Source organism: Puma concolor, chromosome F2, assembly GCF_028749965.1.
Source record: "Puma concolor isolate L17-30 chromosome F2, mPumCon1.1.hap2, whole genome shotgun sequence".
Taxonomy (NCBI): domain Eukaryota; kingdom Metazoa; phylum Chordata; class Mammalia; order Carnivora; family Felidae; genus Puma; species Puma concolor.
Window position 1 is genome coordinate 43,257,175 of NC_141684.1, and position 23,694 is coordinate 43,280,868.

General features: G+C 38.8%; 1 protein-coding gene across 2 annotated transcripts in view; it reads right to left on the minus strand.

The window, feature by feature from the left end:
- CIBAR1 (CBY1 interacting BAR domain containing 1) overlaps positions 1 to 12,018 on the minus strand; it is a 28,101-nt gene extending 16,083 nt beyond the window's left edge. Inside the window, exons 1-6 of one of the 2 annotated variants that reach the window (XM_086695012.1) lie at positions 11,662 to 12,018; positions 10,877 to 11,111; positions 9,729 to 9,752; positions 7,719 to 7,787; positions 6,410 to 6,511; positions 2,051 to 2,155 (exon numbers count right to left, since the gene is read on the minus strand). In XM_086695012.1, coding sequence (XP_086551138.1) covers positions 2,051 to 2,155; positions 6,410 to 6,511; positions 7,719 to 7,787; positions 9,729 to 9,752; positions 10,877 to 11,111; positions 11,662 to 11,687 — 561 coding nt within the window. In that variant the 5' untranslated portion in view covers positions 11,688 to 12,018. Of the gene's footprint in view, positions 1 to 2,050; positions 2,156 to 3,357; positions 3,364 to 6,409; positions 6,512 to 7,718; positions 7,788 to 9,728; positions 9,753 to 10,876; positions 11,112 to 11,661 lie in introns of both variants that reach the window. The other variant, XM_086695013.1, reaches the window with a different exon arrangement.
- Positions 12,019 to 23,694: the final 11,676 nt, after the last annotated feature.

The following is a 23,694-nucleotide window of genomic DNA, read 5'->3' on the forward strand; positions in this document are numbered from 1 at the left end:
CCGTTAATGGATGAACCGATAAACAAAATGTGGCAATACTCATATAATAGAATATTTGGCCATAAAAAGGAATGGATTATACTCATAGGATACATGTTATGACATGAGAGCATGTATATAGTATATACATATATGTATATAAGTATAGTTAATAATGAAAACATACGCTAAGTGAAAGAAGCCAGTTATAAAAACCATGTCATGATTCCAGTCACATGAACTGTCCAGAGTAGCCAAATCCATAGAGACGTGAGATAAGTAAGTGATGGTTGCTTAGGGCTGGGGTGGGCTGGGGTGGGGTGGGGTGGGGTGGGAGGAGCAGTGAAGTACTAGGTCTTACTTTGAGGTGATAACAATGTTCTAAAATTGAGTGGTGATGATTACATATATCACAACACATTAAAAACTACTGAGTTGTACATTTTAAGTGGGTAAATTGTGTGGTGTATGAATTATATCTCAATTTTCTAAAAAGTAGGTTTCTTCCTGTCTAACACTTTTGTGACCACCAAGAGCCTTCCAAGGGCATGATACAGTAGGTAAAGAGAAAGCTTGGAAGCCCTTCTCTGTGCACCCTCCACTGTGCAGTCTCTTTCTATGTCATAATGCTTCAGAAAATCCCAGGTACTTGGAATTGCAGTTGGGAATTCTGCATTCACTGTCTCTGCCTGTTCTGTAACTGGTGGTCACTCAGGGAATTAAAAACACATGTAGAGGTAGTCTGCCCCTGAAGTGAGCCCAAAGATCAGAGACACAGATTGCCATGTGTACAAGGAAATTTTGCAGGCATGAGGATCAGCGGGAGAGAGGAATCAGACTGCCATCACTGAAGAAGCCCTTAAGTGGCAATGGAATCAAGCATACCTCACCAGTCTTCATTCTCATTGTTCAGGTTAAAGCTATTTATTTTAATAATCTTCTTTCCTTTCTCCCTCAATTTATGAGATGATGTCAGTGACTGTAAAATGTTATATCCTGCCCACACTCTCCCACCTCAGTAAATGGAGTTCGTCTCCTCTATTAAATGAGATGGTCTTCATGAGCAGTAATCTACCATTACAAAGCAGAGTGCAAAGTGAATTGAGAGGCTTTAAAAAAGGGTTTTGGTCTTCAGGACCAAACCAGAGACTTTTGAGCATGGTTATCAGAAAAAATCAAAGTTCTGAAATCCTTTAAAACTGTAACGGGGAGAAAAAGGTACAAATGAATGTTGTTTCGTGGACTGTAAAGAGGAATGATATAATTAAATGGCAGATAATTTTACTGATAAGAACGTAACTTTTGAAAGCAAGATGTTTTCTTTGTTAGTAGTTGTAAAATGACAAAAGTATTTTTCTTTAAAGCCTTTTTCTCAGAAAATTTGCAGCAAGCCAAAACACATCCTAGATTACTTGTTTTAAAGGACATAATATGGTCATAAGCAATCCTCCAAATCTTTCCAAATGCATATGAAAAAGTCACTGAAGACTTCTGAAGTCTATGATCTGAAAGATGTCATATCTACTGGTATGTTGCAATAAGATAAGGCAATTCTTATGACACTGTATCATGGTGGATGCAAATTTATGTGGTTGGCTACTCTTGCTATTTTTTTATGTGATAATATCTAGTTACTAGAGAGGATTTAATGAGTGTATTATAATGGAAAGCACAGATTTTTAAAATACATAATTGGTTTATAGTTTCAGATTTTTGGCTATGATACTTTGGGTAAATTACTTTCTATCTTTGCTTAAATTTTATATAATGTATGGATAACACCACCTCATTCTTATGAAGTTGCTATAAAGAGAATTCATATAAAGTGCCTGTAACAGCACTGGATGCACAAAAACGTTAAGAAATGTTAGTTTCCTTTGATTAAATAGAAATGGAATAAGTTGAATATCTGAGGAAATAGGAAAATATCATCTGATATATTTTTATTTATAGTACCTTTTCCATATAGACTATGGGCTAAAAAAATCAGCATTAAAATTTTTCATACATTTAAATAAACAAAAAATAACATTAGAAAACATGTTGCAGACTTTAACAGTTACTTTATTACCTTTATATCCTTTATTTTCTGCTTTTCGAAATTGTCAATGGTTTCCTCCAGATGACGAGTTGTTCGGGTAGCATCCATTGTAGCTCTCTGCAATTCAGTTTCTGCCTACAAAAAGTATTCCCCAACCAAAGATATAAAACAGTTCAAGTTAGAATCCATTCAACTGAGTCTATTTCTAAATGTTACAATTGCCCTATTGGCTTTTTGGCGTAATACTGTAAACTGTTCAAGAATATATTTTACCACATAAAATGATCTATATAATAAGCATGTGCAGAATAAAGAACTTTAAATCTATTAAATGACATGATTCCTGACCTCAAACAAAAGAAAATGTAACTCCTTCCCCTTTTTTCCTACAAAATCATTTTTTTCCCCTATATCACCCTTGGGCTGTTTACTGTAAAACAATTTTCTGTATTTTCTACTCCTTTCATCTGTCTTACCATCTGTGCCATTTATCATTCTGTACTTTTCTCATTCTTTCCCCTTTAGCCCTTTATTTTCCAAAAAAGGATGGACTTGTGACTTAAGTATTTTAAATTTTCTAATTCTCCAAATGCATTAAATGTTTCTAATCCTGTAATATCCTAATCAGATATAGAAGAATGTACACTACAGATCTTTATTTCAGCATGGGGTGTATTTATACATTCTTCTTAAAAGCTAATCATATTATACTGTTAACATTTAGTTAATGCTTATTACAAAAAATATATACCAGTAAGTAATAAATTAGATGGCAACTTTAACGCTTTACTTCATATACTGTAATGACAAGTACTCATACAATCTAGATCTGTAGTGTATAATCAATATGGTGGCCAGTAGCCACATGTGGCTACTGTAAGATTTAATGATTAAGAAACTACTTCCTCATTTGGTTTAATTGCATTTCAAGAGCTCAACAGCCATATATTGCTAGTGGCTACAGTACTGTAAAGTGCAGAACATTTCTAATCTACTCATGTATTTCACTTAAAAAAGCATTTCTTACTTTAGAACTGTAGTTGCCCAAAAGTATTTAAAAGATTTTATTACTAAGCAGTAGAGGTTTTAAAAAACATAGCTGAATTTTTGATTAAATTCTAATACAGTTTTGTTTCCTGTACTAGTAGTATATTTACTCAAAAGTATCACATATCATCATTTAATAATCCATGGAAAAATGTGCATTTGTCATCAAAGTTTAGTGACACGTACTATTTTGACATTTAGCCCTTGCTTTTTCAAGAAAATGTATAAATTGAAGTAAGTAAAAGAGTTTACTATAGGGATCCATCTCGACACACCACTTTATTACCCACCTGTGACTGAAATTTTTCATAAAGGAAAAAATACATTTCAAAGAGAACAATTTTTTTTAGTAAATTAGAATCATATGCTCATTGAGTTATATAAACTTGCAATCAGATTATACATTAATTATAATTTTATATTGATTATGTACTCTTACATTTAGAATAACTCATGGGGCACCTGGGTGGCTCAGTCGGTTAAGTGTCTGACTCTTGATTTCAGCTCAGGTCATGGCCTCACAGGTTTGTGGCTTCGAGCCCTGCACCAGGCTCTGCGTCGACAGTGCAGAGTCTGCTTGGGATTCTCTCTCTCTTCTCTCTCTGCCCCTCCCCCACTTGCAGTGTCTCTCTCTCTCTCTCTCAAAAATAAGTAAACAAACTTAAAAAAAGAAGAATTTAGAATAATTCAAGTACATGATTTTAAGATGCTAAGAATTAAAAAATATAGTCATTATACGTATGTGTACATTTGCCATAAGGGAGTAAAGTTTTTTAAAAGCATACAAACTTCTGTTTTTTTTAAGTTTACTTATTTATTTTGAAAGAGAGTGCAGACACATGTGCAGGAGAGGCAGAGAGAGAATCCCAAGCAGGCTCTGTGCTCACAGCAGTGAGCCCAATGCAGGGCTCAATCTCACAAACTGCAAGATCATGACCCTCCGCTGAAATCAAGAGCCCGAGGCTTAACCAACCGAGCCACCCAGGTGCCCTGGGCTTGCAATTTTTAAAAATATAACTGTATCACAGGAAATTCAAAAGTAAAATAGAGTTCCTTTGTAGATTAGTATGAAAAAATTTCTAACAGTTATTTGATGCATGTTAACCTTCTAATGAGAATATTCAAGAAAACTAATTTCTTAATAGTATTACATGCGACTCATGCAATTCTTGTGACTACTTCCTTCTGATTATGTCTTTGCCCTCTCCAGTTACTGATAGTTTCAAATTAAAAAAATTTTTTTTTGATTTGGACAGGTAGGTGGAATTGGCTAAACCAGGAAAAGAGTGGGGAAGCAGAGGCTACAGCTGGGACACCTGTGTTTTAATCTTCCCCCACCCTCCACCAACTAATATTCATTTCTGAAAGTCTCAGATCTTTTCACTCAGGCACAGCAACTCACACAAAGTTAACACAGCTATTTTTAACAAAAAAGACATAGGTTTCTATTTCTTGTTTTTGTTTTGTTTTGTTTTTTCGGAAAATTCTTCAAAATCCTATAATGTATCAATTTGAGTAGGAAATGCTTTTTATTAAAACACTATGAGGGCGCCTGGGTGTCTCAGTCAGTTGAGCATCCAACTTCAGTTCAGGTCATGATTTCACAGCCTGTGAGTTCAAGCCCCCCGTTGGCCTCACTGCTGTCAGCACAGAGCAGGCTTCAGGTCTTCTGTCCCCTTTCTCTCTGTTCCTCCCCCTGCTCATGCTCTCTCAAACATAAACATTACAAAAATAAAATAAAAAAATAAAATACTATGACACAACTCTGTGAGTTAGAGGTATCAGTATATTTAATGAAACTAGCCATTAGTGCAAAATGGCTTATAAAATGGTGAGCCAGACTGGTGTTTTTCAAACTGTGTCATAGGAAACTTTTTCCAAAGCCACCCAGGGCCTTGCAGGATGAGCAAGCAGACAGAGCCCTGAGATTCTTCTTTATCCCATCCTCTTATATCAGAGCCACTCCATGTTTTTTACATATTGAACTTTAACATGCTTGCTGCTTTTGAATTATCAGATGAATTTTAAGGGTCCATCCTAGTAAATATTCTATTATACTATGATTGAATATTTTTATATTTATATTGAATACATTTGTATATAGATTGTCCTTTATTTTCTAGTCTTAGGTTGTCAAAATCCACTCACTTTTCCAGTGAGCCTATCAATTCACCTATAGCAGTAATCTATTCCATTGTTGCATTTATTTCCCCCAATGTGAACCTAGCGACCAGTTTCATCTACAGTATAAGACTGCCTCCTCCACAGCAGTGTTTAAAACAGACCATCTAAGTCAGAAACATCTTTGTCTTAGAAATGTTCATTTCTGTGTTGAATCTCCACACTAATACCCCTGATTCAATCGTACCAACTACTCGGGATTCCAGATGTGACATTTTTCTGCCTTTATGTATTCTCCTCCAAACAAAACAAAACAAAATTTTGATCTCTCGCTTCTTAAAATCTGGATAACCTGGTCTCTCTGCCTTAGTCCCTAGTTGGCAGTCATAAATTTTCCACCATTCTCTGGTTTTTCTGGCTTGCTTAAAATCCAGATTCTATAATCTAGTTGGTAAATCTTAATCCTCAACTAGATGTTTCTGTCCCAGCCCTATGGCTGCCCATTTTTGTGTATTACAAGGTTGGGCTTATGTACCTTTGGTCCAGAGGAAGGAGGACCGCGCAACTGGTGTAGCCCCAAATTATTGCTCCAGGGGTTCCCCTCAGGGATGGAGGTGTTATGGAACCTCAAATGCCCCCAATAGGGGCACTCCTAATTGGCTGAGCTAGGGCAGTAAAAACCTTCAGGAAGCAGGAAGGAGACACAAGGAATGGGAAAAAGAGGCAGGGGGATAAATTAGTACTTTCTATACAATTGCACCTATTCCAATGGTTGGCAATTAGCCAGGCACTATTTTCTATTGCTTTTATTTAGTCATGAACAAGGTACATTCTACCTTAAGTAACAGTCATTCTTAACAGAAGATCCTTGTCACAGTTGATAATCCTATCTAGATCCTTTTGTGTCCAGCTAAGGACCTCAATTGTATTCTAGAACCTCCTGAGGGTCTTTGGCTGGTAGTCATAATTGTGGTTTCACACTGTTGTTGTTTTTAAAGGTGAAGGGGATTATACTGGGGAAAAATGACTTTTCCTTCCTTTTCAAAAGCAGGGCAGTTGATTTCTATAATGAGAACTTGTAAATGCATAGGTTTCTTTACAACCTTTATATTCAAATTTTCTGCACATTTAAGAGTAGAAATGCATAATTTCCATATATATTTACTTTTGTACGGCATACCTTACAAAACATTTTTTTAAAGATCAAAAGTCAAAGGATACAATAACATGTCGATCAGATGGGTTTCGCTGTCGTGTTCTTTCTAACTGAGTTAACTGTTTAGCTTCTCGATTCCTTGCTGTTAATGTTGCTTTGAGGTCATCCTGAAAAGAGGCATTTATGATTAATACAAATCTCTGATTTAAGAAGTAATATATACACACTCTGTTTTAAGAATGGGAAAACACTCCTTGTTTGGTCCAGGTATCATTACCACAGGAATTATTACTACTGCAGAATCAGTGTGTGTGAGTGTGCCTATGTATGTGTGCATTTCTTTAATATCCTCTAAAAATAATGATACAGGCAAGACAATTTTAATACGAACCTATAACCATTATATAAAATGTTATATATAGAGAGAATTTTGACTGTGGTAGTAGTTACATGTGTATACACATTTGTCAAAACTCAATGAACACTTAAAACAGAATTTTACTGCCTGTAAATTATACCTCAAAGTTGATTTAAAAAACAGAACTTGGGATGTAACATGCGGTATGGAGACTATAGTTATTAACCCTGTATTGCGTATTTTATTTTTTTTATTTTTTTTTTTAAATTTTTTTTTTTCAACGTTTTTTATTTATTTTTGGGACAGAGAGAGACAGAGCATGAACGGGGGAGGGGCAGAGACAGAGGGAGACACAGAATCGGAAACAGGCTCCAGGCTCGGAGCCATCAGCCCAGAGCCTGACGCGGGGCTCGAACTCACAGACCGCGAGATCGTGACCTGGCTGAAGTCGGACGCTTAACCGACTGCGCCACCCAGGCGCCCCTGTATTGCGTATTTTAAAGTTGCTTAAGAGTACATCTTAAAAAGCCTCATCGCAAGAAAAAAAGATTTCTAACTATGTATGATGATGGATGTTAACTAGACTTTTGTGATCATTTCACAATGTACACATACTGAATCACTGAAACTAATATGTCTCAATAAAAAAATAGAGCTTTGTCTTAGTCACTTTTAGTCTACCTGTTATTGCCTACTTTAAAATAAAAAAATATAAACTTAATATATACTTATATTCATTTAGTAAAATAAGTTCTGTCCATATATTCTTCATGACTATAAATATTAAATATTTTAAACTTTCTATAATAATGTTTTATGTTGCTATAGTTTACTTAGTAAACTCACTAAAAATATCTCACTATTCTCAAAGTTCTAAGAAATGATGCTTCATAAAATGTGTGAAAAGAACTGTGTAACTATTACGTTATACTTTTTATTAAGAGGACAATTGTTGGAAATCTCATCCTCATTGCCACAATACCTAATAAATAGTAGGAAAAAATGAATTTACTTACTCGTTTCATTTTTACAATGGTTCCATAAGCTTTCAAAGGTTCAACTACTTTGGCTTCAAGTCTTTCAACCTATTGAAAATTATTATAAAATATAACTGAAAAGAAACACAGACATATCAAAATTTAAATTCGGAAATAAAACCTGTGCTATTTAACCTAAACATAATTACTATACAGAGTAATGTTTTAAGATGTCACAGTTTATCTTTATAAAAAAGCATCACCAGAAATTGATAAAACTCAGAATCGAAACTCAAATACAATAAAAACTATTAAGTTGCAGAGAACAATAAAAGCAGAAAAGTACCTCGTATACAATATGGCAAGAAGGTGTCTCAGGTTTCTAAGAAGCTTATCTCCGCCACACAATCATCTATTACTTTTCTACCTCACAGTTGCTTTTGGGTAAGTCTCAAGACCTCTCAAATTTTAGTACTGCTACCATTATCAGTGTGTTTAGCACAGTGTTGGATATTCTACATATATTATCTCCAAAAGTAATAGTCCAACTTTCCAGATAAGAAAATATATTATCTCCAAAGTAATAGTCCAACTTTCCAGATAAGAAAATTGAAGCTGAAAGCTACAGCATATTGGAAAAATTTTAAATGACACAAATCCTCAAAAGCAGAAAAAGCTTACAGACCACTGCATTAGCTGCAATTCTTTTCTGGGAAGCTTTTTGTAAACTACTAAAGCTTGAAGAACAAGATAAATGGTCTCAGTGTTGCTGAACTGTCAAACTGCATGGTTGATTTTTTATTTAGAATTAAACTGTTTTTCTTGGGGCGCCTGGGTGGCTCAGTCAGTTGAGCAGCTGACTTTTTTTTTTTGGAGCGGCTGACTCTTGATTTCATCTCAGGTCATGATCCCAGGATCGTGGGATCTAGCCTCATGTTAGGCTCATTACTGAGCATCTGAAGCCTACTTAGGATTCTCTCTCTCTCTCTCTCTCTCTCTGTCTCTCTCTCCCCCCCTCTGCCACCTCCCTTGCTTGCAATCTCCCTAAAATTTAAAAAAAAAAATTGAACTGTTTTTCTTAAACATTACAGTTTTTATCTCATTTTGAGTAATTACTTTCTTTAATTAATAGTGCTAGTGGAAGGCACTGAAAAAGGTTTTATAAAGACATATATAGGGGTGCCTGGGTGGCTTAGTTGGTTAAACATCCAACTCTTGATCCCTGCTCAGGTCATGATCTCATGGTTCATGAGACTGAGCCCCAAGTCAGGCTCTGCGCTGACAGGGAGGAGCCTGCTTGGGATTCTATCTTTCCCTCTCTCTCTCTGCCCCCCCCCACCCCCCCCACCGGTGCTTGTACATGCACACACACTTTCTCTCTCTGTCAAAATAAAATTAAAAAAAATCCAAAACTTTAAAGGCAAATATATATGTATAGTGTAAGAAAAATAACATTTGGACAATAACATTTTCTTTATCAGGACAAGCAATACAAGATGACATTATTGTTCAAAATGAACATTATTTTTGGAGGAGGAAGAAGCCTTTTTTAAAAATGTTTATTTATTTATTTTGAGAGAGAGAGAGAGAGAGCACATAAGGAGGGGAGGGACAGAGAAAGAGGGAGACAGAATCAATCCCAAGCATGCTCTGTGCTGTCAGCGCAGAGTCCAATGCAGGGCTCGATCTCACGAACTGTGAAATCATGACCTGAGCCGAAATCAAGAGTCAGAACTCTTGAAACTGACTGAGCCACCCAGGCGCCCCAGGAAGAAGGCTTTTTTTTGATGATGTATGTTTATATAGTCAGTACTTTACATTTCATATTGGTTTTTCTATAAACAAAATGTATATGAATGCTTCACTTTAAAAGATTTTAGGAAAATGAAACAAACCAAGTTCTCATTGAGTAAATATTAGGAATCCTAAAATCAAAACCATGAATACTCTGAATAGTTTAGTCTATACCATTTTGAATAATCCATACACTGATTATGCAGTGCAAGGATTACCTTAAGTCTTTTTTCTGTTCTCCTTTTTGTTGCCTACCTTTTGTTCATGGTTCATTAGCACCTCCACCATTTGGGAAGCAGGGGAAATAAAAAAGGAGAACAAATGTAAATCAATTCACTTTGCTATTTGATAAATAGCATAGAGGTTTTCTAGAAAGGGGCACTGAAATTACTGTCTTAACATGGGAATTCAGGGTTATCAGTGAGTGTAAATAAATAATTTTTGAACACTAAGTCCCCAGTTATGTTTAACTGAGAGTTGGGGGTTTATTATAGAAGACTATCCTATGACAAGAACTCAACTTTTCCCAAAAAGTACCCCCAAATCTAATTACTACTCAAATTTCCGTTTGGATCGCAAATGTAGGTTCAAAGATCGTTATCTTTGTTTTTGTGAGTTTTTTTGATAATTGAAATTACTGGATTAGGCTTTTAAAAAGTACCAAAAGCACTGATGAGAAGAGTCCAAGAGAAGCAATGTGGCTCCTAACTTGGCAATTTTCTGACAGTAAACCTGTATCTTGAAACCGAAGATAAATGTAAGTGAAAGTGCTTATGAGGTTTTAAAGGTAAAAATGGACTTTCATGAAGAAAACAATTACAACACCATCTTCTTCCCTCCTTTCCAAAGCAAAAGCAAAAAAACCAAAGCCACTCCACAAAGTCTCACTACTAGTTTATATCTATGATATAAATCAGCAAATCACTGCTGCTTTTTTTTTTTTTAATCAATGAAATACCGGTCCACTTTGCAGAGCACTGAAGCAGCAAAGATCTCTTGTCCAATTATTACTTATTCACTCGTATTACCACTCTCAACATCTTCCATCTCCAGACATACTTTAAAATATACTTACGTGCACACAAGACACAAGTCATGCTCCTTTTCTTTCCCATGGGTACTATGTTTACTACCCCCTGTAAAGAGCCACCCCTTGGCCAAATGAAGTGGGGAAATTCAGGACTTCAGAACACCCTAAAGTTTAGTTTGAAAACGGTAAAATCACAAATCACAGGAAGCTTCCCTTTAACAGACTCACACAATGTTACATGAAATGTACGTTTATCATCAAGTGTGTGGTCGCCACTGCAGTTAGGTGGATTACAAGTGGAAGTCTTCACGGTTCCTTCATCCACTACTTCGGGGCTCATTCATAACAATGACGCTGTGACCTCACTCCATACCTCTGCTTGTCGATAATCCTGAAGTTTGGCAAACTCCTCGGCAAAGTTTTTCAGGCCCTGCTTTAAATTTGGGGTCTCTGTGGAGGCATACACGTTGATTTCATTCACCAGTAGGTCTGCTTTGTCTCGCAGTCTGGCAGTTTTCCGCACATAAGCAGCAAAGATTTGGCACAGCTCTCCGAAATGCTTCTCCACATTCGTGACAGCATCTTGCAGTTGTCTGGTTTGAGCGTCCCTAGAGAAAAAGATGACACAAAACGCAAATCATTCTCATCAGAGATGAAAAGGCTTCATCTCCGCGTTAATTTGATATGCAAACATTCCCGGGGCGTTTTGCGGCTTCGAAGGAGCAAACCATCAACGATCCCACCACCTCCCGAGGCGGGTTCCCCTCCTCTAGGTCCCCATGTCGGGGCCTGGCCTCAACACCCCGACAGTGCGGGCGCACGGAGAGGCCAGGCTGTGGCCTGGCCGCGCCGCCGCGGGGAGGTGGCTGCTAGGGCTGCCGCTCGGCGCGGCGCGGCCTGGGCGCCCGGCTGCCTCCCTGGCGTCTGCACCGCCCGGGCAATACCGGGCCCGGGGAGCGTGGTCCCAAGATCCACCCCCGGCCTCCGGGGCTCGCCGCAGCCCTGGGAAGTAGGCCCCAGATCGCAGCAGGGACGGGCCAGACCCTGGCCCAGGGTCGAGATTCGGCACGGAGGCCCCGGAGAGAGAGGCTCCGCTTCCCCCACCCGAGCCCTCGCGTGTGGAGGGGCCCTGGCCAGCCGAGGCCCCGGGGCTGTTACCGGTTTTCCAAGCTGCGCCTCAACATCTTGCCTTGCGCACGGCGGGGGACCCCGGGCTGGGCCCAACGACCTGGGCTCGGAGGCGCCCGAGCGTGCGCCGGGGCGCGAGCCGCCGCCTCCCGGAGCCTGAGAACCCGCCCCGCGCGCCGCCGCGCCGGCCCCGGCGTTTCTACGGCAACGCGGCGCGTCCCCGCGCTCGGGGCCTGAGTCGGCGGGAGCGCGGCCAGGGAAAGCCGGGGGGCCCCGGCGCCCGCCCCGAGACCCGCCCGCGCCCTCGGCCCGCGCGTTCCCTCCCGCCGCGTGCGGTTGGCACAGCGCCTAGGCCGGTGCCCGCTGCTGGGCCTTTCATCTTCGTCGAGAGCCGCGCTCGCCAAACCGCCTCCGGTCCCTCCAGCCGGGACTGTGGGCAAAGGAGCGCAAAGCCAATCAGCCAGTAACTGGGAGGGAAACGTAAAAGGAAAGGCCAATGGGGTCCAGTTTCTGCTGACGCGCCATTTAGCTTCAGAGCATATGCTCAGCGTGTCCGCGTCCCTGTGTTGAATCTGAAAACGTGGGCTCTTGGAAGCTGCCTTTGGTAGGAGTGCTGCTTACCGTCTCATCCCTAACTTTTCACTTATTCAGCAAATATTTGTTGAGTTCCTATTTTCTGGAAAAGATTGGGTTAGACACTGGAACTAATACAAACAAAGGTAAGAAGAAAGGACCCCCATCCTGACGGACCTTAGCATTCAATGAGGTGGCAGCCACTTAAACTGTTGAACAATATACTCTGAGATAAATAACAAACGGGAGGCTTTTCTTTTGCCTTTGAACAACCCATGTTCTTTGGGTTTTCTGACCTTACCTTGTGCTGCTCTTCCAAGTTAACACTGTTAGGACGAAATTCAAGCTTTCTCTCTCTCTCTCTCTCTCTCTCTCTCTCTCTCTCTCTCTCTCCCTCACACACACACACACACACGCATGCACGCACGCACACGCGCGCCTCACACTTCTGTCTTCCCAACAGCACGTTAGGGCCCTCTTCCTTGGTAGTGTATTTTCTGGATTTTGTGCTGTCTCCCCCAGTCTAGACTGAGCTCTTGGGGGTAGAGGAAATGCAATTTTGGTCTTGTATTGTCAGTGCCTTAGGCTGATGAAAGTTTGTTTTGGACAAATGGATATCCCCAGTCCTTTGTTACCTCTCTTAGGGAGCTCCCCTTCTTCTCGTATGTTACCTGTATTCCTCTCTTCTCCCCCTTGTATTCATTCGCAAGTTATCTACCCAGGACCTGTTGTATTCCAGATAGTGTGCTGGACTCTGAGCGTGGAGTAGTAAACTAAAATCAGAATAGTCTTTGCTCTTGTAGAGTGCACAGTCTCCTCAGAGTGATAGACACTAATCAAACAAATACTTGTAAAATTGCAGTTGAGGTATGTGCTACTGTATCTATTTTTTGCTGTATAACAAATCATGGCAGAACCTTGTGGCTTATGATAGTCCTTTAGCTAACTCAGGATTCTATGAATGGGCTGGGTGGTTCTTTTACTTTAGTCTACTCAAATGGGTTCTTTTATATCTTTCTGGCCAGCTCTGGGTTTGCTGGTGACTGGATGAGCCAAGGTGACCTCGCTCACAAGTCTGGGGTTGGGAAGGCTATCAGCAGGGGCAACAGAGGCAACATGTTAGTGACCCCTTTTGCATTATAACACAGGTACTAAGGGAAAGTGCATGGTGCACGATGACATATACTTAATACAGAAGTTTGGTTTGAACTGGATGGGGAAAGTAGTTCATTGAGAAAGTGACATTTGAACTGAGATTCAGAGATTGAGAAGGGGTTAACTAGGTGAAGAAGGAGGGAAAACTAGTCCAAAGAGAAGGACAGGATAGGCAGATTCCCTCCCTCCCAACCCAAACCCCAATCCCATTCCCATCTATCCTAACTGCCCTCCAGCTGATTATTCAAGTCAAAAACTTTGGAGCCATCCTTTCTTTTCCCCAGGCACACTGACAATTTCCATCTGTTCCACTGCCAAAACATATCCTGAATCACTCCTTTTTCATTTCTGCATCACCATAATCCAAGCTACTATCATCATTCACCTTTACTGCAGACCCTCCTTATTGGTCTCTGCACGTCCACAGTTACACATTGCAATGCAAAATAAAACAAATGTAGATCAGATCATGCCAACCTTTCAAAGCCTCTGCTGAATCATCTGAGTGCTTATGTCTCCCCCAAATTCATATGTTGAAATCCTAATTTCTGGGGTGATGGTTTTAGGAGATGGGGCCTTAGGGGAAGGCTTTATTAGTGCTCTTTTTTTTTTTTTTTAAGTTTATTTATTTCTTGGAGAGAGAGAGAGAGAGAGAGAGGATCCCAAGCAGGTTCTACACTGTCAGCACAGAGCCCAATGTGGGGCTCGAACTCATGAATCATGAGGTCATGCTGAGCCAAAATCAAGAGTGTGGCACTTAACCCATTGGGCCACCCAGATGTCCCAACCCTGTTGGTGCTCTTAATAAAAGAGATTTCAGAGAGCTCCATAGCTCCTTCTGCCTTGTTACACTGAGAAGATGGCCATCAATGAGGGAGAGAACTGTGAGAAGTAAATTTCTGTTGTTTTATTAGCTACACAGCTTATGTTTTTGTTTCTGCTATAGCAGCTTAAATGGACTAAGACAGACTCAGTACGCTTAAAATCAAGATTTAAATCCTCACTCTGGCTATGAAGGCTGTATCTCATTCTTGCCTTCCCATCTACTTCCACTGCCCCCACTCTGCTCTAGCTACGGTATCTTTCTTTCTGTTCCCAGCATGTATCAACCTCGTTTTAGAATCAGTTTTGTGTTTGCTGTTTTTTTCCGCCTGGAACACTCTTCCCTCAGGTCTTCGCGTGGCTGGCCCCTTCTTATCACATAGAATTCTGCTTTAAAGGTGCCTACAGAATGAGGTTTTCTCTGAACACCTAATCATTACCATATCACTCTGTTTTGTTTCCTTTGAAGCACATGGCACTCTCTGAAATTAACCTATTTGTTTATATGCTATTTCTGTCTCCCATGATTAGAATATAATCTGCATGGACGTAGGCACAGTTCACGTTATATTCTCTGCACCACCAAAGTCCTTGATTCATAGTAGGAACTAATGGAATTAGTAATTAATGGAATTTACCAATGAAAAATGAATGAGTGAAAACCCCACGACAGAAAGAGCACGGTGTGTTTGAGGAGATGGAAGAAAATCAAAGAGGCTGGAGTAGAGGAGGTGGGCATCATGATAGGTGATGTAGTTGGAGTGGTTGGGAGGGGGTCTGGTCACATAGGCAGTTCAGTCATGGTGAAAAAATTTGTTCCTTACATTGGAGTTCTTCAGAGAAACAGAACCAATAGTATATGCGTATATGTACTAAATATAGTGTATATATATGTTTTTATTATCCATCCATCCATCCATCCAACCATATGGTTTATTTTAAAGAACTGGCTCATGTGAAAATGGGAGCTGAGTCCCAGGACATGCTGTTAGCAAGCTGGAGACCCGGGAGAGCTGATGGTATGAATTCTAGTCCAAAAGCTGGCAGACTCAAGACTCAAGAAGAGCTGATATTTCTGGCTGAGTCTGAAGGTTGGAAAAAAAGCAACATTCCAGTTTAAGCAGTCAGGTAGGAAGCTTTCCTTCTCCCTCAGATTTTTTGTCCTAGTCAGGTAGTTTTTTTTTTTTAATTTAAATTTTAGTTAGTTAACATTATAGTGCAATATTGGTTTCAGGAGTAGAATTCAGTGATTCATCACTTACATACAACACCCAGTGCTTATCACAACAAGTGTCGTCCTCAATGCCCATCACCCATCTGACTCACCTCTTTCTAGTCAGGTCTTAAATTGATTGGATGAGGCATACCTACATTAGGAAGGACAATCTGCTTTACTCAGTCTACCAATTCAAATGTTAATCTCATTCCAAAACATCCTCACAAACACACCCAGAAAAATGTTTGGTCAAAAGTTTGGGCATCCTGTGGCCCAGTCAAGTTGATACAAATAAAGGATCACAGTCCTTATCTTAGTATTTATATGTTACAGCCACAACTATCGTATTCGTCATGTAACTTTTAAATCTTTTAGCAAATGCCTCATGTACAATTTTTGAACAAAAGTATACTGAATTGTACTCTTTCAGCCTCCACCTAACATATGGAATGAATATGTTCTAGGAACCCATCTCCTGAGTTCTGGGCTCTTCTTTGGTTTTACTCTTTTGTTAACAGACATTTCAGAACATTGAAATTAAATCCCTTGTCTTCTCTTTCCAGTGTGCTTGCCACTGTTGTAGACTCTCTCTCTCTCACACACACACACCACGTACATTGTGATTTTTTTTGCAATGTTCCTAAACAAATGTAAACATTAAATAAATTAATTTAAGTAGTCAATGAATGCCATTTCATATTTGAAATAAGGAGAGTGTATGTCAGTGATCAGCCAATCATGGTTGTAGCATTCCAAAATCTCTGGGAATTACTCTTCCAGGATACCAGCTGTATAACTTGACTTTTTTCAGTGATTTCTTAAATTACTACTAACTTTTCACTGACTTCTCTTAAGTTACTACATGATATTTATTTATTGTGAAAACAGCACAATTTTATTTTGCATAACATTGAATGAATTCTAATTTACTTAGGTTGGTTTAAGAAAGGTCCAGTGGAGGCAAAGAATTACATTAACTTCATTCACCATTTATTCAGCATTATTTACTGAGAACTTGTCATATACCAGGTGCTGGATTTACCATTCTTTTTTTTTGTTTTTATGTTTATTCATTTTTGAGAGACAGAGACAGAGCACAAGCAGGGGGAGGGGTAGAGAGAGGGGGAGACACAGAATCCGAAACAGGCTCCAGACTCTGAGCTGTCAGCACAGAGCCTGACGTGGGGCTCGAACTCATGACCTGAGCTGAAGTCAGATGCTTAACCGACTGAGCCACCCAGGCGCCCCTGGATTTACCATTTTTTAAACCAAGTGCCCTGCATGAGGTGGAAGGAGGTACCTATACATATAGCTGGAGCAGTTTTTGAGCTTTTTTCCAGTCGTATTTCTTTGAAACTTTAGAGGTGATGATGTAGTTTAAATTAGATTATTTTATTTAAATCATATGTTATTATTTTCTTAATCTTAGCTTTCTCCTCCCCTCCCCCTTGTCCCATTTTAGAAAGGAAAATATTAAGTAAGCAACCATGATATATTGTATTTTTTTTGCCGTTGTTTATGCCTATACAACATGGCTTCGGATGTAGCTGTTACATGTTAGATAGCTTAAGAAAATTGTTTTAATGTTGATACACAGATACAAAACCTCTCCCTAGCAAATAGTTTTGTTTATTATTTGTTTAATTTTTTTTTTTTAATGTTTATTTTTATTTTTGAGACAGAGAGAGACAGAGCATGAACGGGGGAGGGGCAGAGAGCGAGGGAGACACAGAATTGGAAGTAGGCTCCAGGCTCTGAGCTGTCAGCACAGAACCCGACGCCGGGCTCGAACTCACAGACCATGAGATCATGACCTGAGCCGAAGTCGGACGCTTAACCAACTGAGCCACCCAGGCGCCCCTAATTTTGTTTTTTTACTCTTTGAAGATTCAGTATTTGAGGGGATATAAGGACTCCCTCTAGTGGTAAATTTAGTACTTAAAATGACTTGGTCAAGAACTAGAACCAAGGGATTAGGATGAAACTGCCCCAGACTGCCATCTCTTTTATGATCAGTTTTCAAGTAGAACTTACCTATCACTGGCTTTCTTAGTGTATTAAGGAGTGAGTGTCATAAAGTGATGAAGCACATGGGCTTTGGAGGGCTCTGAGTTCTCACACCCAGATTTAAAGCCCGGCTTTATCACTCTCTTGAGGGTTGGTGTGCATCAGAGTCACCTGGAGGGCACGTTAAGACACAGCTTTCTAGACCCCAGCCCAAGTTTCTGACTCAGGGATCTGGAGTGAGTGCCAAGAATATACATTTATAACAAATTCTCAGATGACACTGATGCTGCTGATCCAGGGACTGTAGCCGGGGCCCAAGGGTACAAGAGCACCTGGCCCCAGGAGTCCCAAACAGACCAGGTTCAGCCACTTATTGCTGACATCATCCAGAGGCAGAGAGACAAGAGGTAGTGAGGCAAGAAAGGAATTTATTTCAGTGAGAACACTGGGAAGACAGCAGACTAATATCCCAAAGACTGACTCCAAAGTGCTGAAGATAGTGCTAGGTTTATATAAGGAAAATGTGGGACAAAGGTTGGTGGGTACATGTAGGTGGGCAATACAGGTCAGGTCAAGCCTTGTCCTGGGGTCAATCGTGGGGGGTCTTGCTGGCATCAGGGCAATTATTATTATTTGAAGGGGTAGTTTCGGTTCCCATCATGGGATGCTTTAGCCGCCAGCTCTTTTGCTTGAGTTAAAAGTTAAGTTGGAAAACTTCATCAGGTAGAAAGTACAGACTAAGGTAAAAATGGAGGTAAAGTTCTCTTTCAGAACCACACTTTGAGAAATAGGATCCTTGACTCCTAGAGTGATGTCACTAAGTAAGCCTTCTGTTCCTCAGGGTTGAGCTGCAGGGTTGTTGTGAGAATTAAATGGAGTAGTTGATGTTAATTAAGTGCTTAGCATGATTCCTGACATAGTGCTCCATAAAGGTTAGCTTGTGTTAATATCACAGATATGCAGTGTTTTCTAATTTGGAAAATTCAAAAAATAAGGCAAAACTGTTTAATAATATTGTTGAGCTAAAATAGTCAGCTAAGTTATATCAGTAATTTTACTTATGGTTGAGGTCTTTGTGCTTGACACTGTACTAAGCATTGTTAACAAATCTATAGAATCTCCCTCATTATTAATATATTAATCTTTTTCATTGCTTTGAAAAACTGATAACAAAACAAAACAGAAACTACACACTGAAGGGGAGTGTCAAATAAACACAGGGGCCAATTGAAATAGCTCCCAATGGCCAAAGCTGGAAAAATTTGAGCAATAAAATATAGTAGTAATGGATTATAACCCAAGGTGAAAAACAGATATCCCTGAGTCCATGCTGAGATCAATGATTAAATGAATGAAAGAATGAATAAATAAGTAAATGGAGAAGAGACAAATCTTCCATGCAGAAGAGTACCAAATAATTTATGTAGATTCTCTGCCCTCAAAGCGGAAGCCTAACTCAGTCCTTAAGTGTAGACAACACATAGTGACTTCTTCCTTCCTTCCTTTTCTTTCTTCCTTTTCTTTCTTTCTCTTTCTCTTTTCTTTTCTCCTTTCCTTTTCTTTCTTTCTTTCTTTCTTTCTTTCTTTCTTTCTTTCTTCTCTTTCTTTCTTTTGTTTTTTTTAAAGTATTTTTTTTTAATTTTTTTTTTCAACGTTTATTTATTTTTGGGACAGAGAGAGACAGAGCATGAACGGGGGAGGGGCAGAGAGAGAGGGAGACACAGAATCGGAAACAGGCTCCAGGCTCCAAGCCATCAGCCCAGAGCCTGACGCGGGGCTCGAACTCACGGAGCGCGAGATCGTGACCTGGCTGAAGTCGGACGCTTAACCGACTGCGCCACCCAGGCGCCCCTCTTTCTTTTGTTTTTATTTACATAGTAACTTCTTTCTAAAGAAGGGGGAAAAAAGTAACTTTAAAGTGGAGAAACATGACAAACATCAGCTCAGCCAGGTGATTAAGGTCAATGTCAACAGTGGTAAGTTATGTTACAAGTATGTACCTTTTATGTGATGTCATGGAAATGGTATCTTATATTTCTGGTCTTTCTCCTCAAAACCCATAACCCCCGAGTAATCATGAGAAACACATCAGATAAATCCAAGTATAGTGGCATTTTATAAAATATCTTACCAGGATGCCTCAAAACTGTCAAGGTCATCAAAAATAAGAGAGTCTGGGGGTGCCTGGGTGGCTCAGTTGGTTAAGCATCCATTGGACTTTGGCTCAGGTCATGATCTCATGAGTTCAAACCCTGCATCAGGCTCTCTGCTGTCAGCATGGAGCCCGCTTCAGATCCTCTGTCCCCCAATCTCTCTGCCCCTCTCCCACTTGCGTTCTTGCTCTTTCTCTCAAAAATAAATTTAAAAATGGGGCACCTGGGTGGCTCAGTTGGTTGAGCTACTGATTTCGACTCAGGTCATGATCTCACGGTTTGTGAGTTCGAGTCCCGCGTTGGGCTCTGTGCTGACAGCTCAGAGCCTGGAGCCTGCTTCTGATTCTGTGTCTCCCTCTCTCTCTGCTCTTCCCCCACTCATGCTCTGTCTCTGTGTCTCAGAAATAAATAAACATTAAAAAAATAATAAAATAAATTAAAAAAAATTAGGAAGTCTGAAAAACCGTCACAGGCAGGAGGAGCTTAAGGTGGCATGACAACTAAATGTAATGTGGTATCCTGGATGGGGTCCTGGAACAGGACGTGGACATTAGGTAAACGGTAAGAACTAAGGAAATCTAAATAAAATACAGAAAAAAATAAAGCAAAGTTATTTGACTTTTAGAAAAATATGAATACGTATTCATTATTAGAATGATAAAAGTTGAGAAGTATAATAAAGAAAAGTTGAGGAGTGCCTGGGTGGCTCAGTCGGTTAAGCATCCGACTTCAGCTCAGGTCATGATCTCGTGGTTCATGAGTTCAAGCCCTGCATCAGGCTCTGTGCTGATAGCTAGGAGCCTGGAGCCTGCTTTGGATTCTGAGTCTCCCTCTCTGTCTGCCCCTCCTCTGCTCTGTCTCTGTCTCTCAAAAATAAATAAACATTAAAAAAAATTAAAAAAAAGAGAAAAGTTGAAAAGTTTAATAAAGAAAAGAATGCCAATACCAGAGGTAAAATGTTATGTTAATATTAGGTAAACATTTTTGTAGATCTGTTTTTCTAGATTTATCTATCTGATAGGTAGAGGTAGAGCATATATATGCATATGTAAATATACAAATATATAGTAGGCCTGAAGACAAATAATCTTACAAAAATATGATTTTTGTGTGTGTTTTAAATTTTTATTTTAGGCATTATTTAATTTTCTTTACATTATGAAATATAGCAAACATACAGAAAGTAATTAGCTGGCCTCTGTGTATTCGTTGGGCAGATTTTACCATATTTGCTTCATTTTTTTTTTAATAAGCAAAAATTCCAGATAAGTTAAAATCCTACCCTTTCATCTTGTTCCCGCTCTCCCTTTTTTGTCGTGATAATCACTGTCTTCAAGCATATTCTTTCCATGCCTGTTTATATACTTCTACTTTATATGTATGTATTCATTAATGATGTAGTATTTTTTGTGTTTTTAAGCATTATGTGATTGGTATAATATTTACGTACCTTTTTGAAATTTGCTTTTTAACACAACATTGTTATGTTTTAGAGGTTTATCCATATTGTTACATTGGGTGCTGTGTAAACTACAGTGTTTGTATTCTTCTGGTGAATATTGGTTGTTTCCAATTTTTTGTCTTACAAAATATGCTGCAATGTATATGTACTTTATTTTCTCTAGAGTATCTATATAGAGATGGCTTGTCTTTTTGTGTTGTTTGTAATAACTTTTACATTACAAAAGTTCTTAATATTAGGCCTTTAATCTAGTTGGTATCTATTTTTGTATATACTAGGAAGTAAGGATCTAATTTTATTTTTTAACATACAGATAACCACTTGTACCAAATTAATTTATTGAATTATCCCCCCCATCCCAACTAATTGTTATTACTACTTCTGTCACATGCCAAGTTCCCATACATAGTTTGACCTTTTATACGCATTCTGTTCATTGGCCTATTTGTTTAGCCATTGCTTCTCAAACCCGCCAGCCCCAGGCAATCAGTAATCTGTTTTCTGTCTCTATGGACTTGCCTGTTCTCGGTGTGTCAAATAAATGGAATCATACAATACGTAGTCTTTTGTGATTGAACTTTCACTTAGCATAATGTTTTCAAGGTTCATTCATGTTATAAACTGTAGTAGTATTTTATTCTTTTTATTGCTGAGTAATAGTCCTTTGTATGGATATACCAATTTGATTTACCCATTCATCAATTGATAGATGTTTGAGTTAGTTCCACTTTTTGCTTGTTATGAATAATGCTGCTGTAAACATTTCTGTGCAAGTTTTTGTGTAGGCATGCGTTTGCATTTCCCTTGAGTATATATACTTAGGAGTTGAATTGCTGGATCATAAGCTAACAGTATGTTTAACTTTTTGATGAATTTCCAGACTGTTTTGCAAAGTGGCTGCACCAGATTCCCACTAACAGTGTATGATGGCTCTAATTACTCCACATCCTTTGCAACATTTGTTATTTTCTGACTTTATTCATTTTAGCCATACTAGTGGGAAAAAAATGATATGACATAGTGATTTTGATTTCCATTTGCCTGATGGCTAATAATAAGCATTTTTTTGTGATCTTATTGGCCATTTATCTTTTTTTTTGTATTTTTAAATTGAAGTATAATTAACGTAAAGTGTTATTCATTTCCAATGTACAGTATAATGATTCAACAAATCTATACATTACTCAGTGCTCTTCACAAGAAATGTACTCTTAATTTCTGTGGGGAAATAGGTTCTACTTACATAAATGGGTTAAAAAAAAACTTAGGTTGGAAAACTGCCACCACGGGGTGAAAATACCCAAGGTTAGCTAGAGAGATACTGTAATGGAATCACGAGTTATAAGTTATATCACCTGCAGGAAATTACTTTCCATTTGGCGCCGATGTACCTTTATCACAAACTCTGCTTGCCCCCCAGATCCTTTGCTTCTTACACATACAAGTTAATGATTACTGTCTGATTGCTTTCTCCATGTTCACGTGTGTAAGATTTTTTTTTTCCTCATGTTCACCACGTGGGTAGTATCTTGTGAACTCAATAAATAGGGAGACAAAATCCCTGTTTGGGGCTCTTGTCTCCTCCCAGGCATTAGCCTCTCTTGCACTCAATTCTGCATCTGCTCTCTTGCTGGACAAGAGAGAACTCCAGACTCGTAGTCTGCTACAAATTTCCTTTATCTACCTCACCCATCTGCCCACCCACCTCCTCCTGGCAACCACCAGTTTGTTCTCTGTATTTGAGTCGTTTCTTTCTTTGTCCCTTTCTTTGTTCATTTTTTTTTTTTTTCCTAAATTCCATGTATAAGTGAAATCATATGGTATTTGTCTTTGTCTGTCTGATTTATTTCACTTAGCATTATACCCTTTAGGTCCATCCATGTTGTTAGAAATGGCAAGATCCCAATTCTTTTTTTATGGCTGAGTAATATTCCATTATATATATATATATATATATATATGTATACGTATATACATATGTGTATGTATATACATATACATATATATGTATATATGTATTTTTAAATTGGTATATATATGTACACACATATATATGTGTGTGTGTGTGTGTATATATATATATATATATATATATATAAATCTCACATATATTCCATTATATGTATATATATGTATCCATATATATGTATATCACATCTTTATCCATTTATTTATGGATGGACACTTGGATTGCTTCCATATATTGACTGTTGTAAATATGCTTCAATTAAACATAGAGGTGTGTATATCTTTTTGAATTAATGATTTCATTTAGGGGGATAGATACGCAGCAGTGGAATTACTGGATCATATGGCAATTTTAATTTTGGGGGAAATGTCCATACTGTTTTCCACAGTGTGGCTGCACTTTGCATTTCCACTAATCGTGCACGAGGGTGCCTTTTTCTTCACATCCTCACCAACACTTGTTATTTCTTGTATTTTTGATACTAACCATTCTGGCAGGTGTAAGGTGATATCTCATTGTGGTTTTGATTTGCATTTCTCTGATGATTAGTGACGTTGAACATTTTTCATGTGTCTGTTGGCCATTTGTATGTCTTCTTTGGAACAATGTCTACTCAGGTCCTCTGCCCATTTTTAAAAAAAATTTTTTAAAGAGAGAGAGGGAGCTCATAAGTGGGGCAGAGTGAAGGAGGGGTGGGGGAGAGACA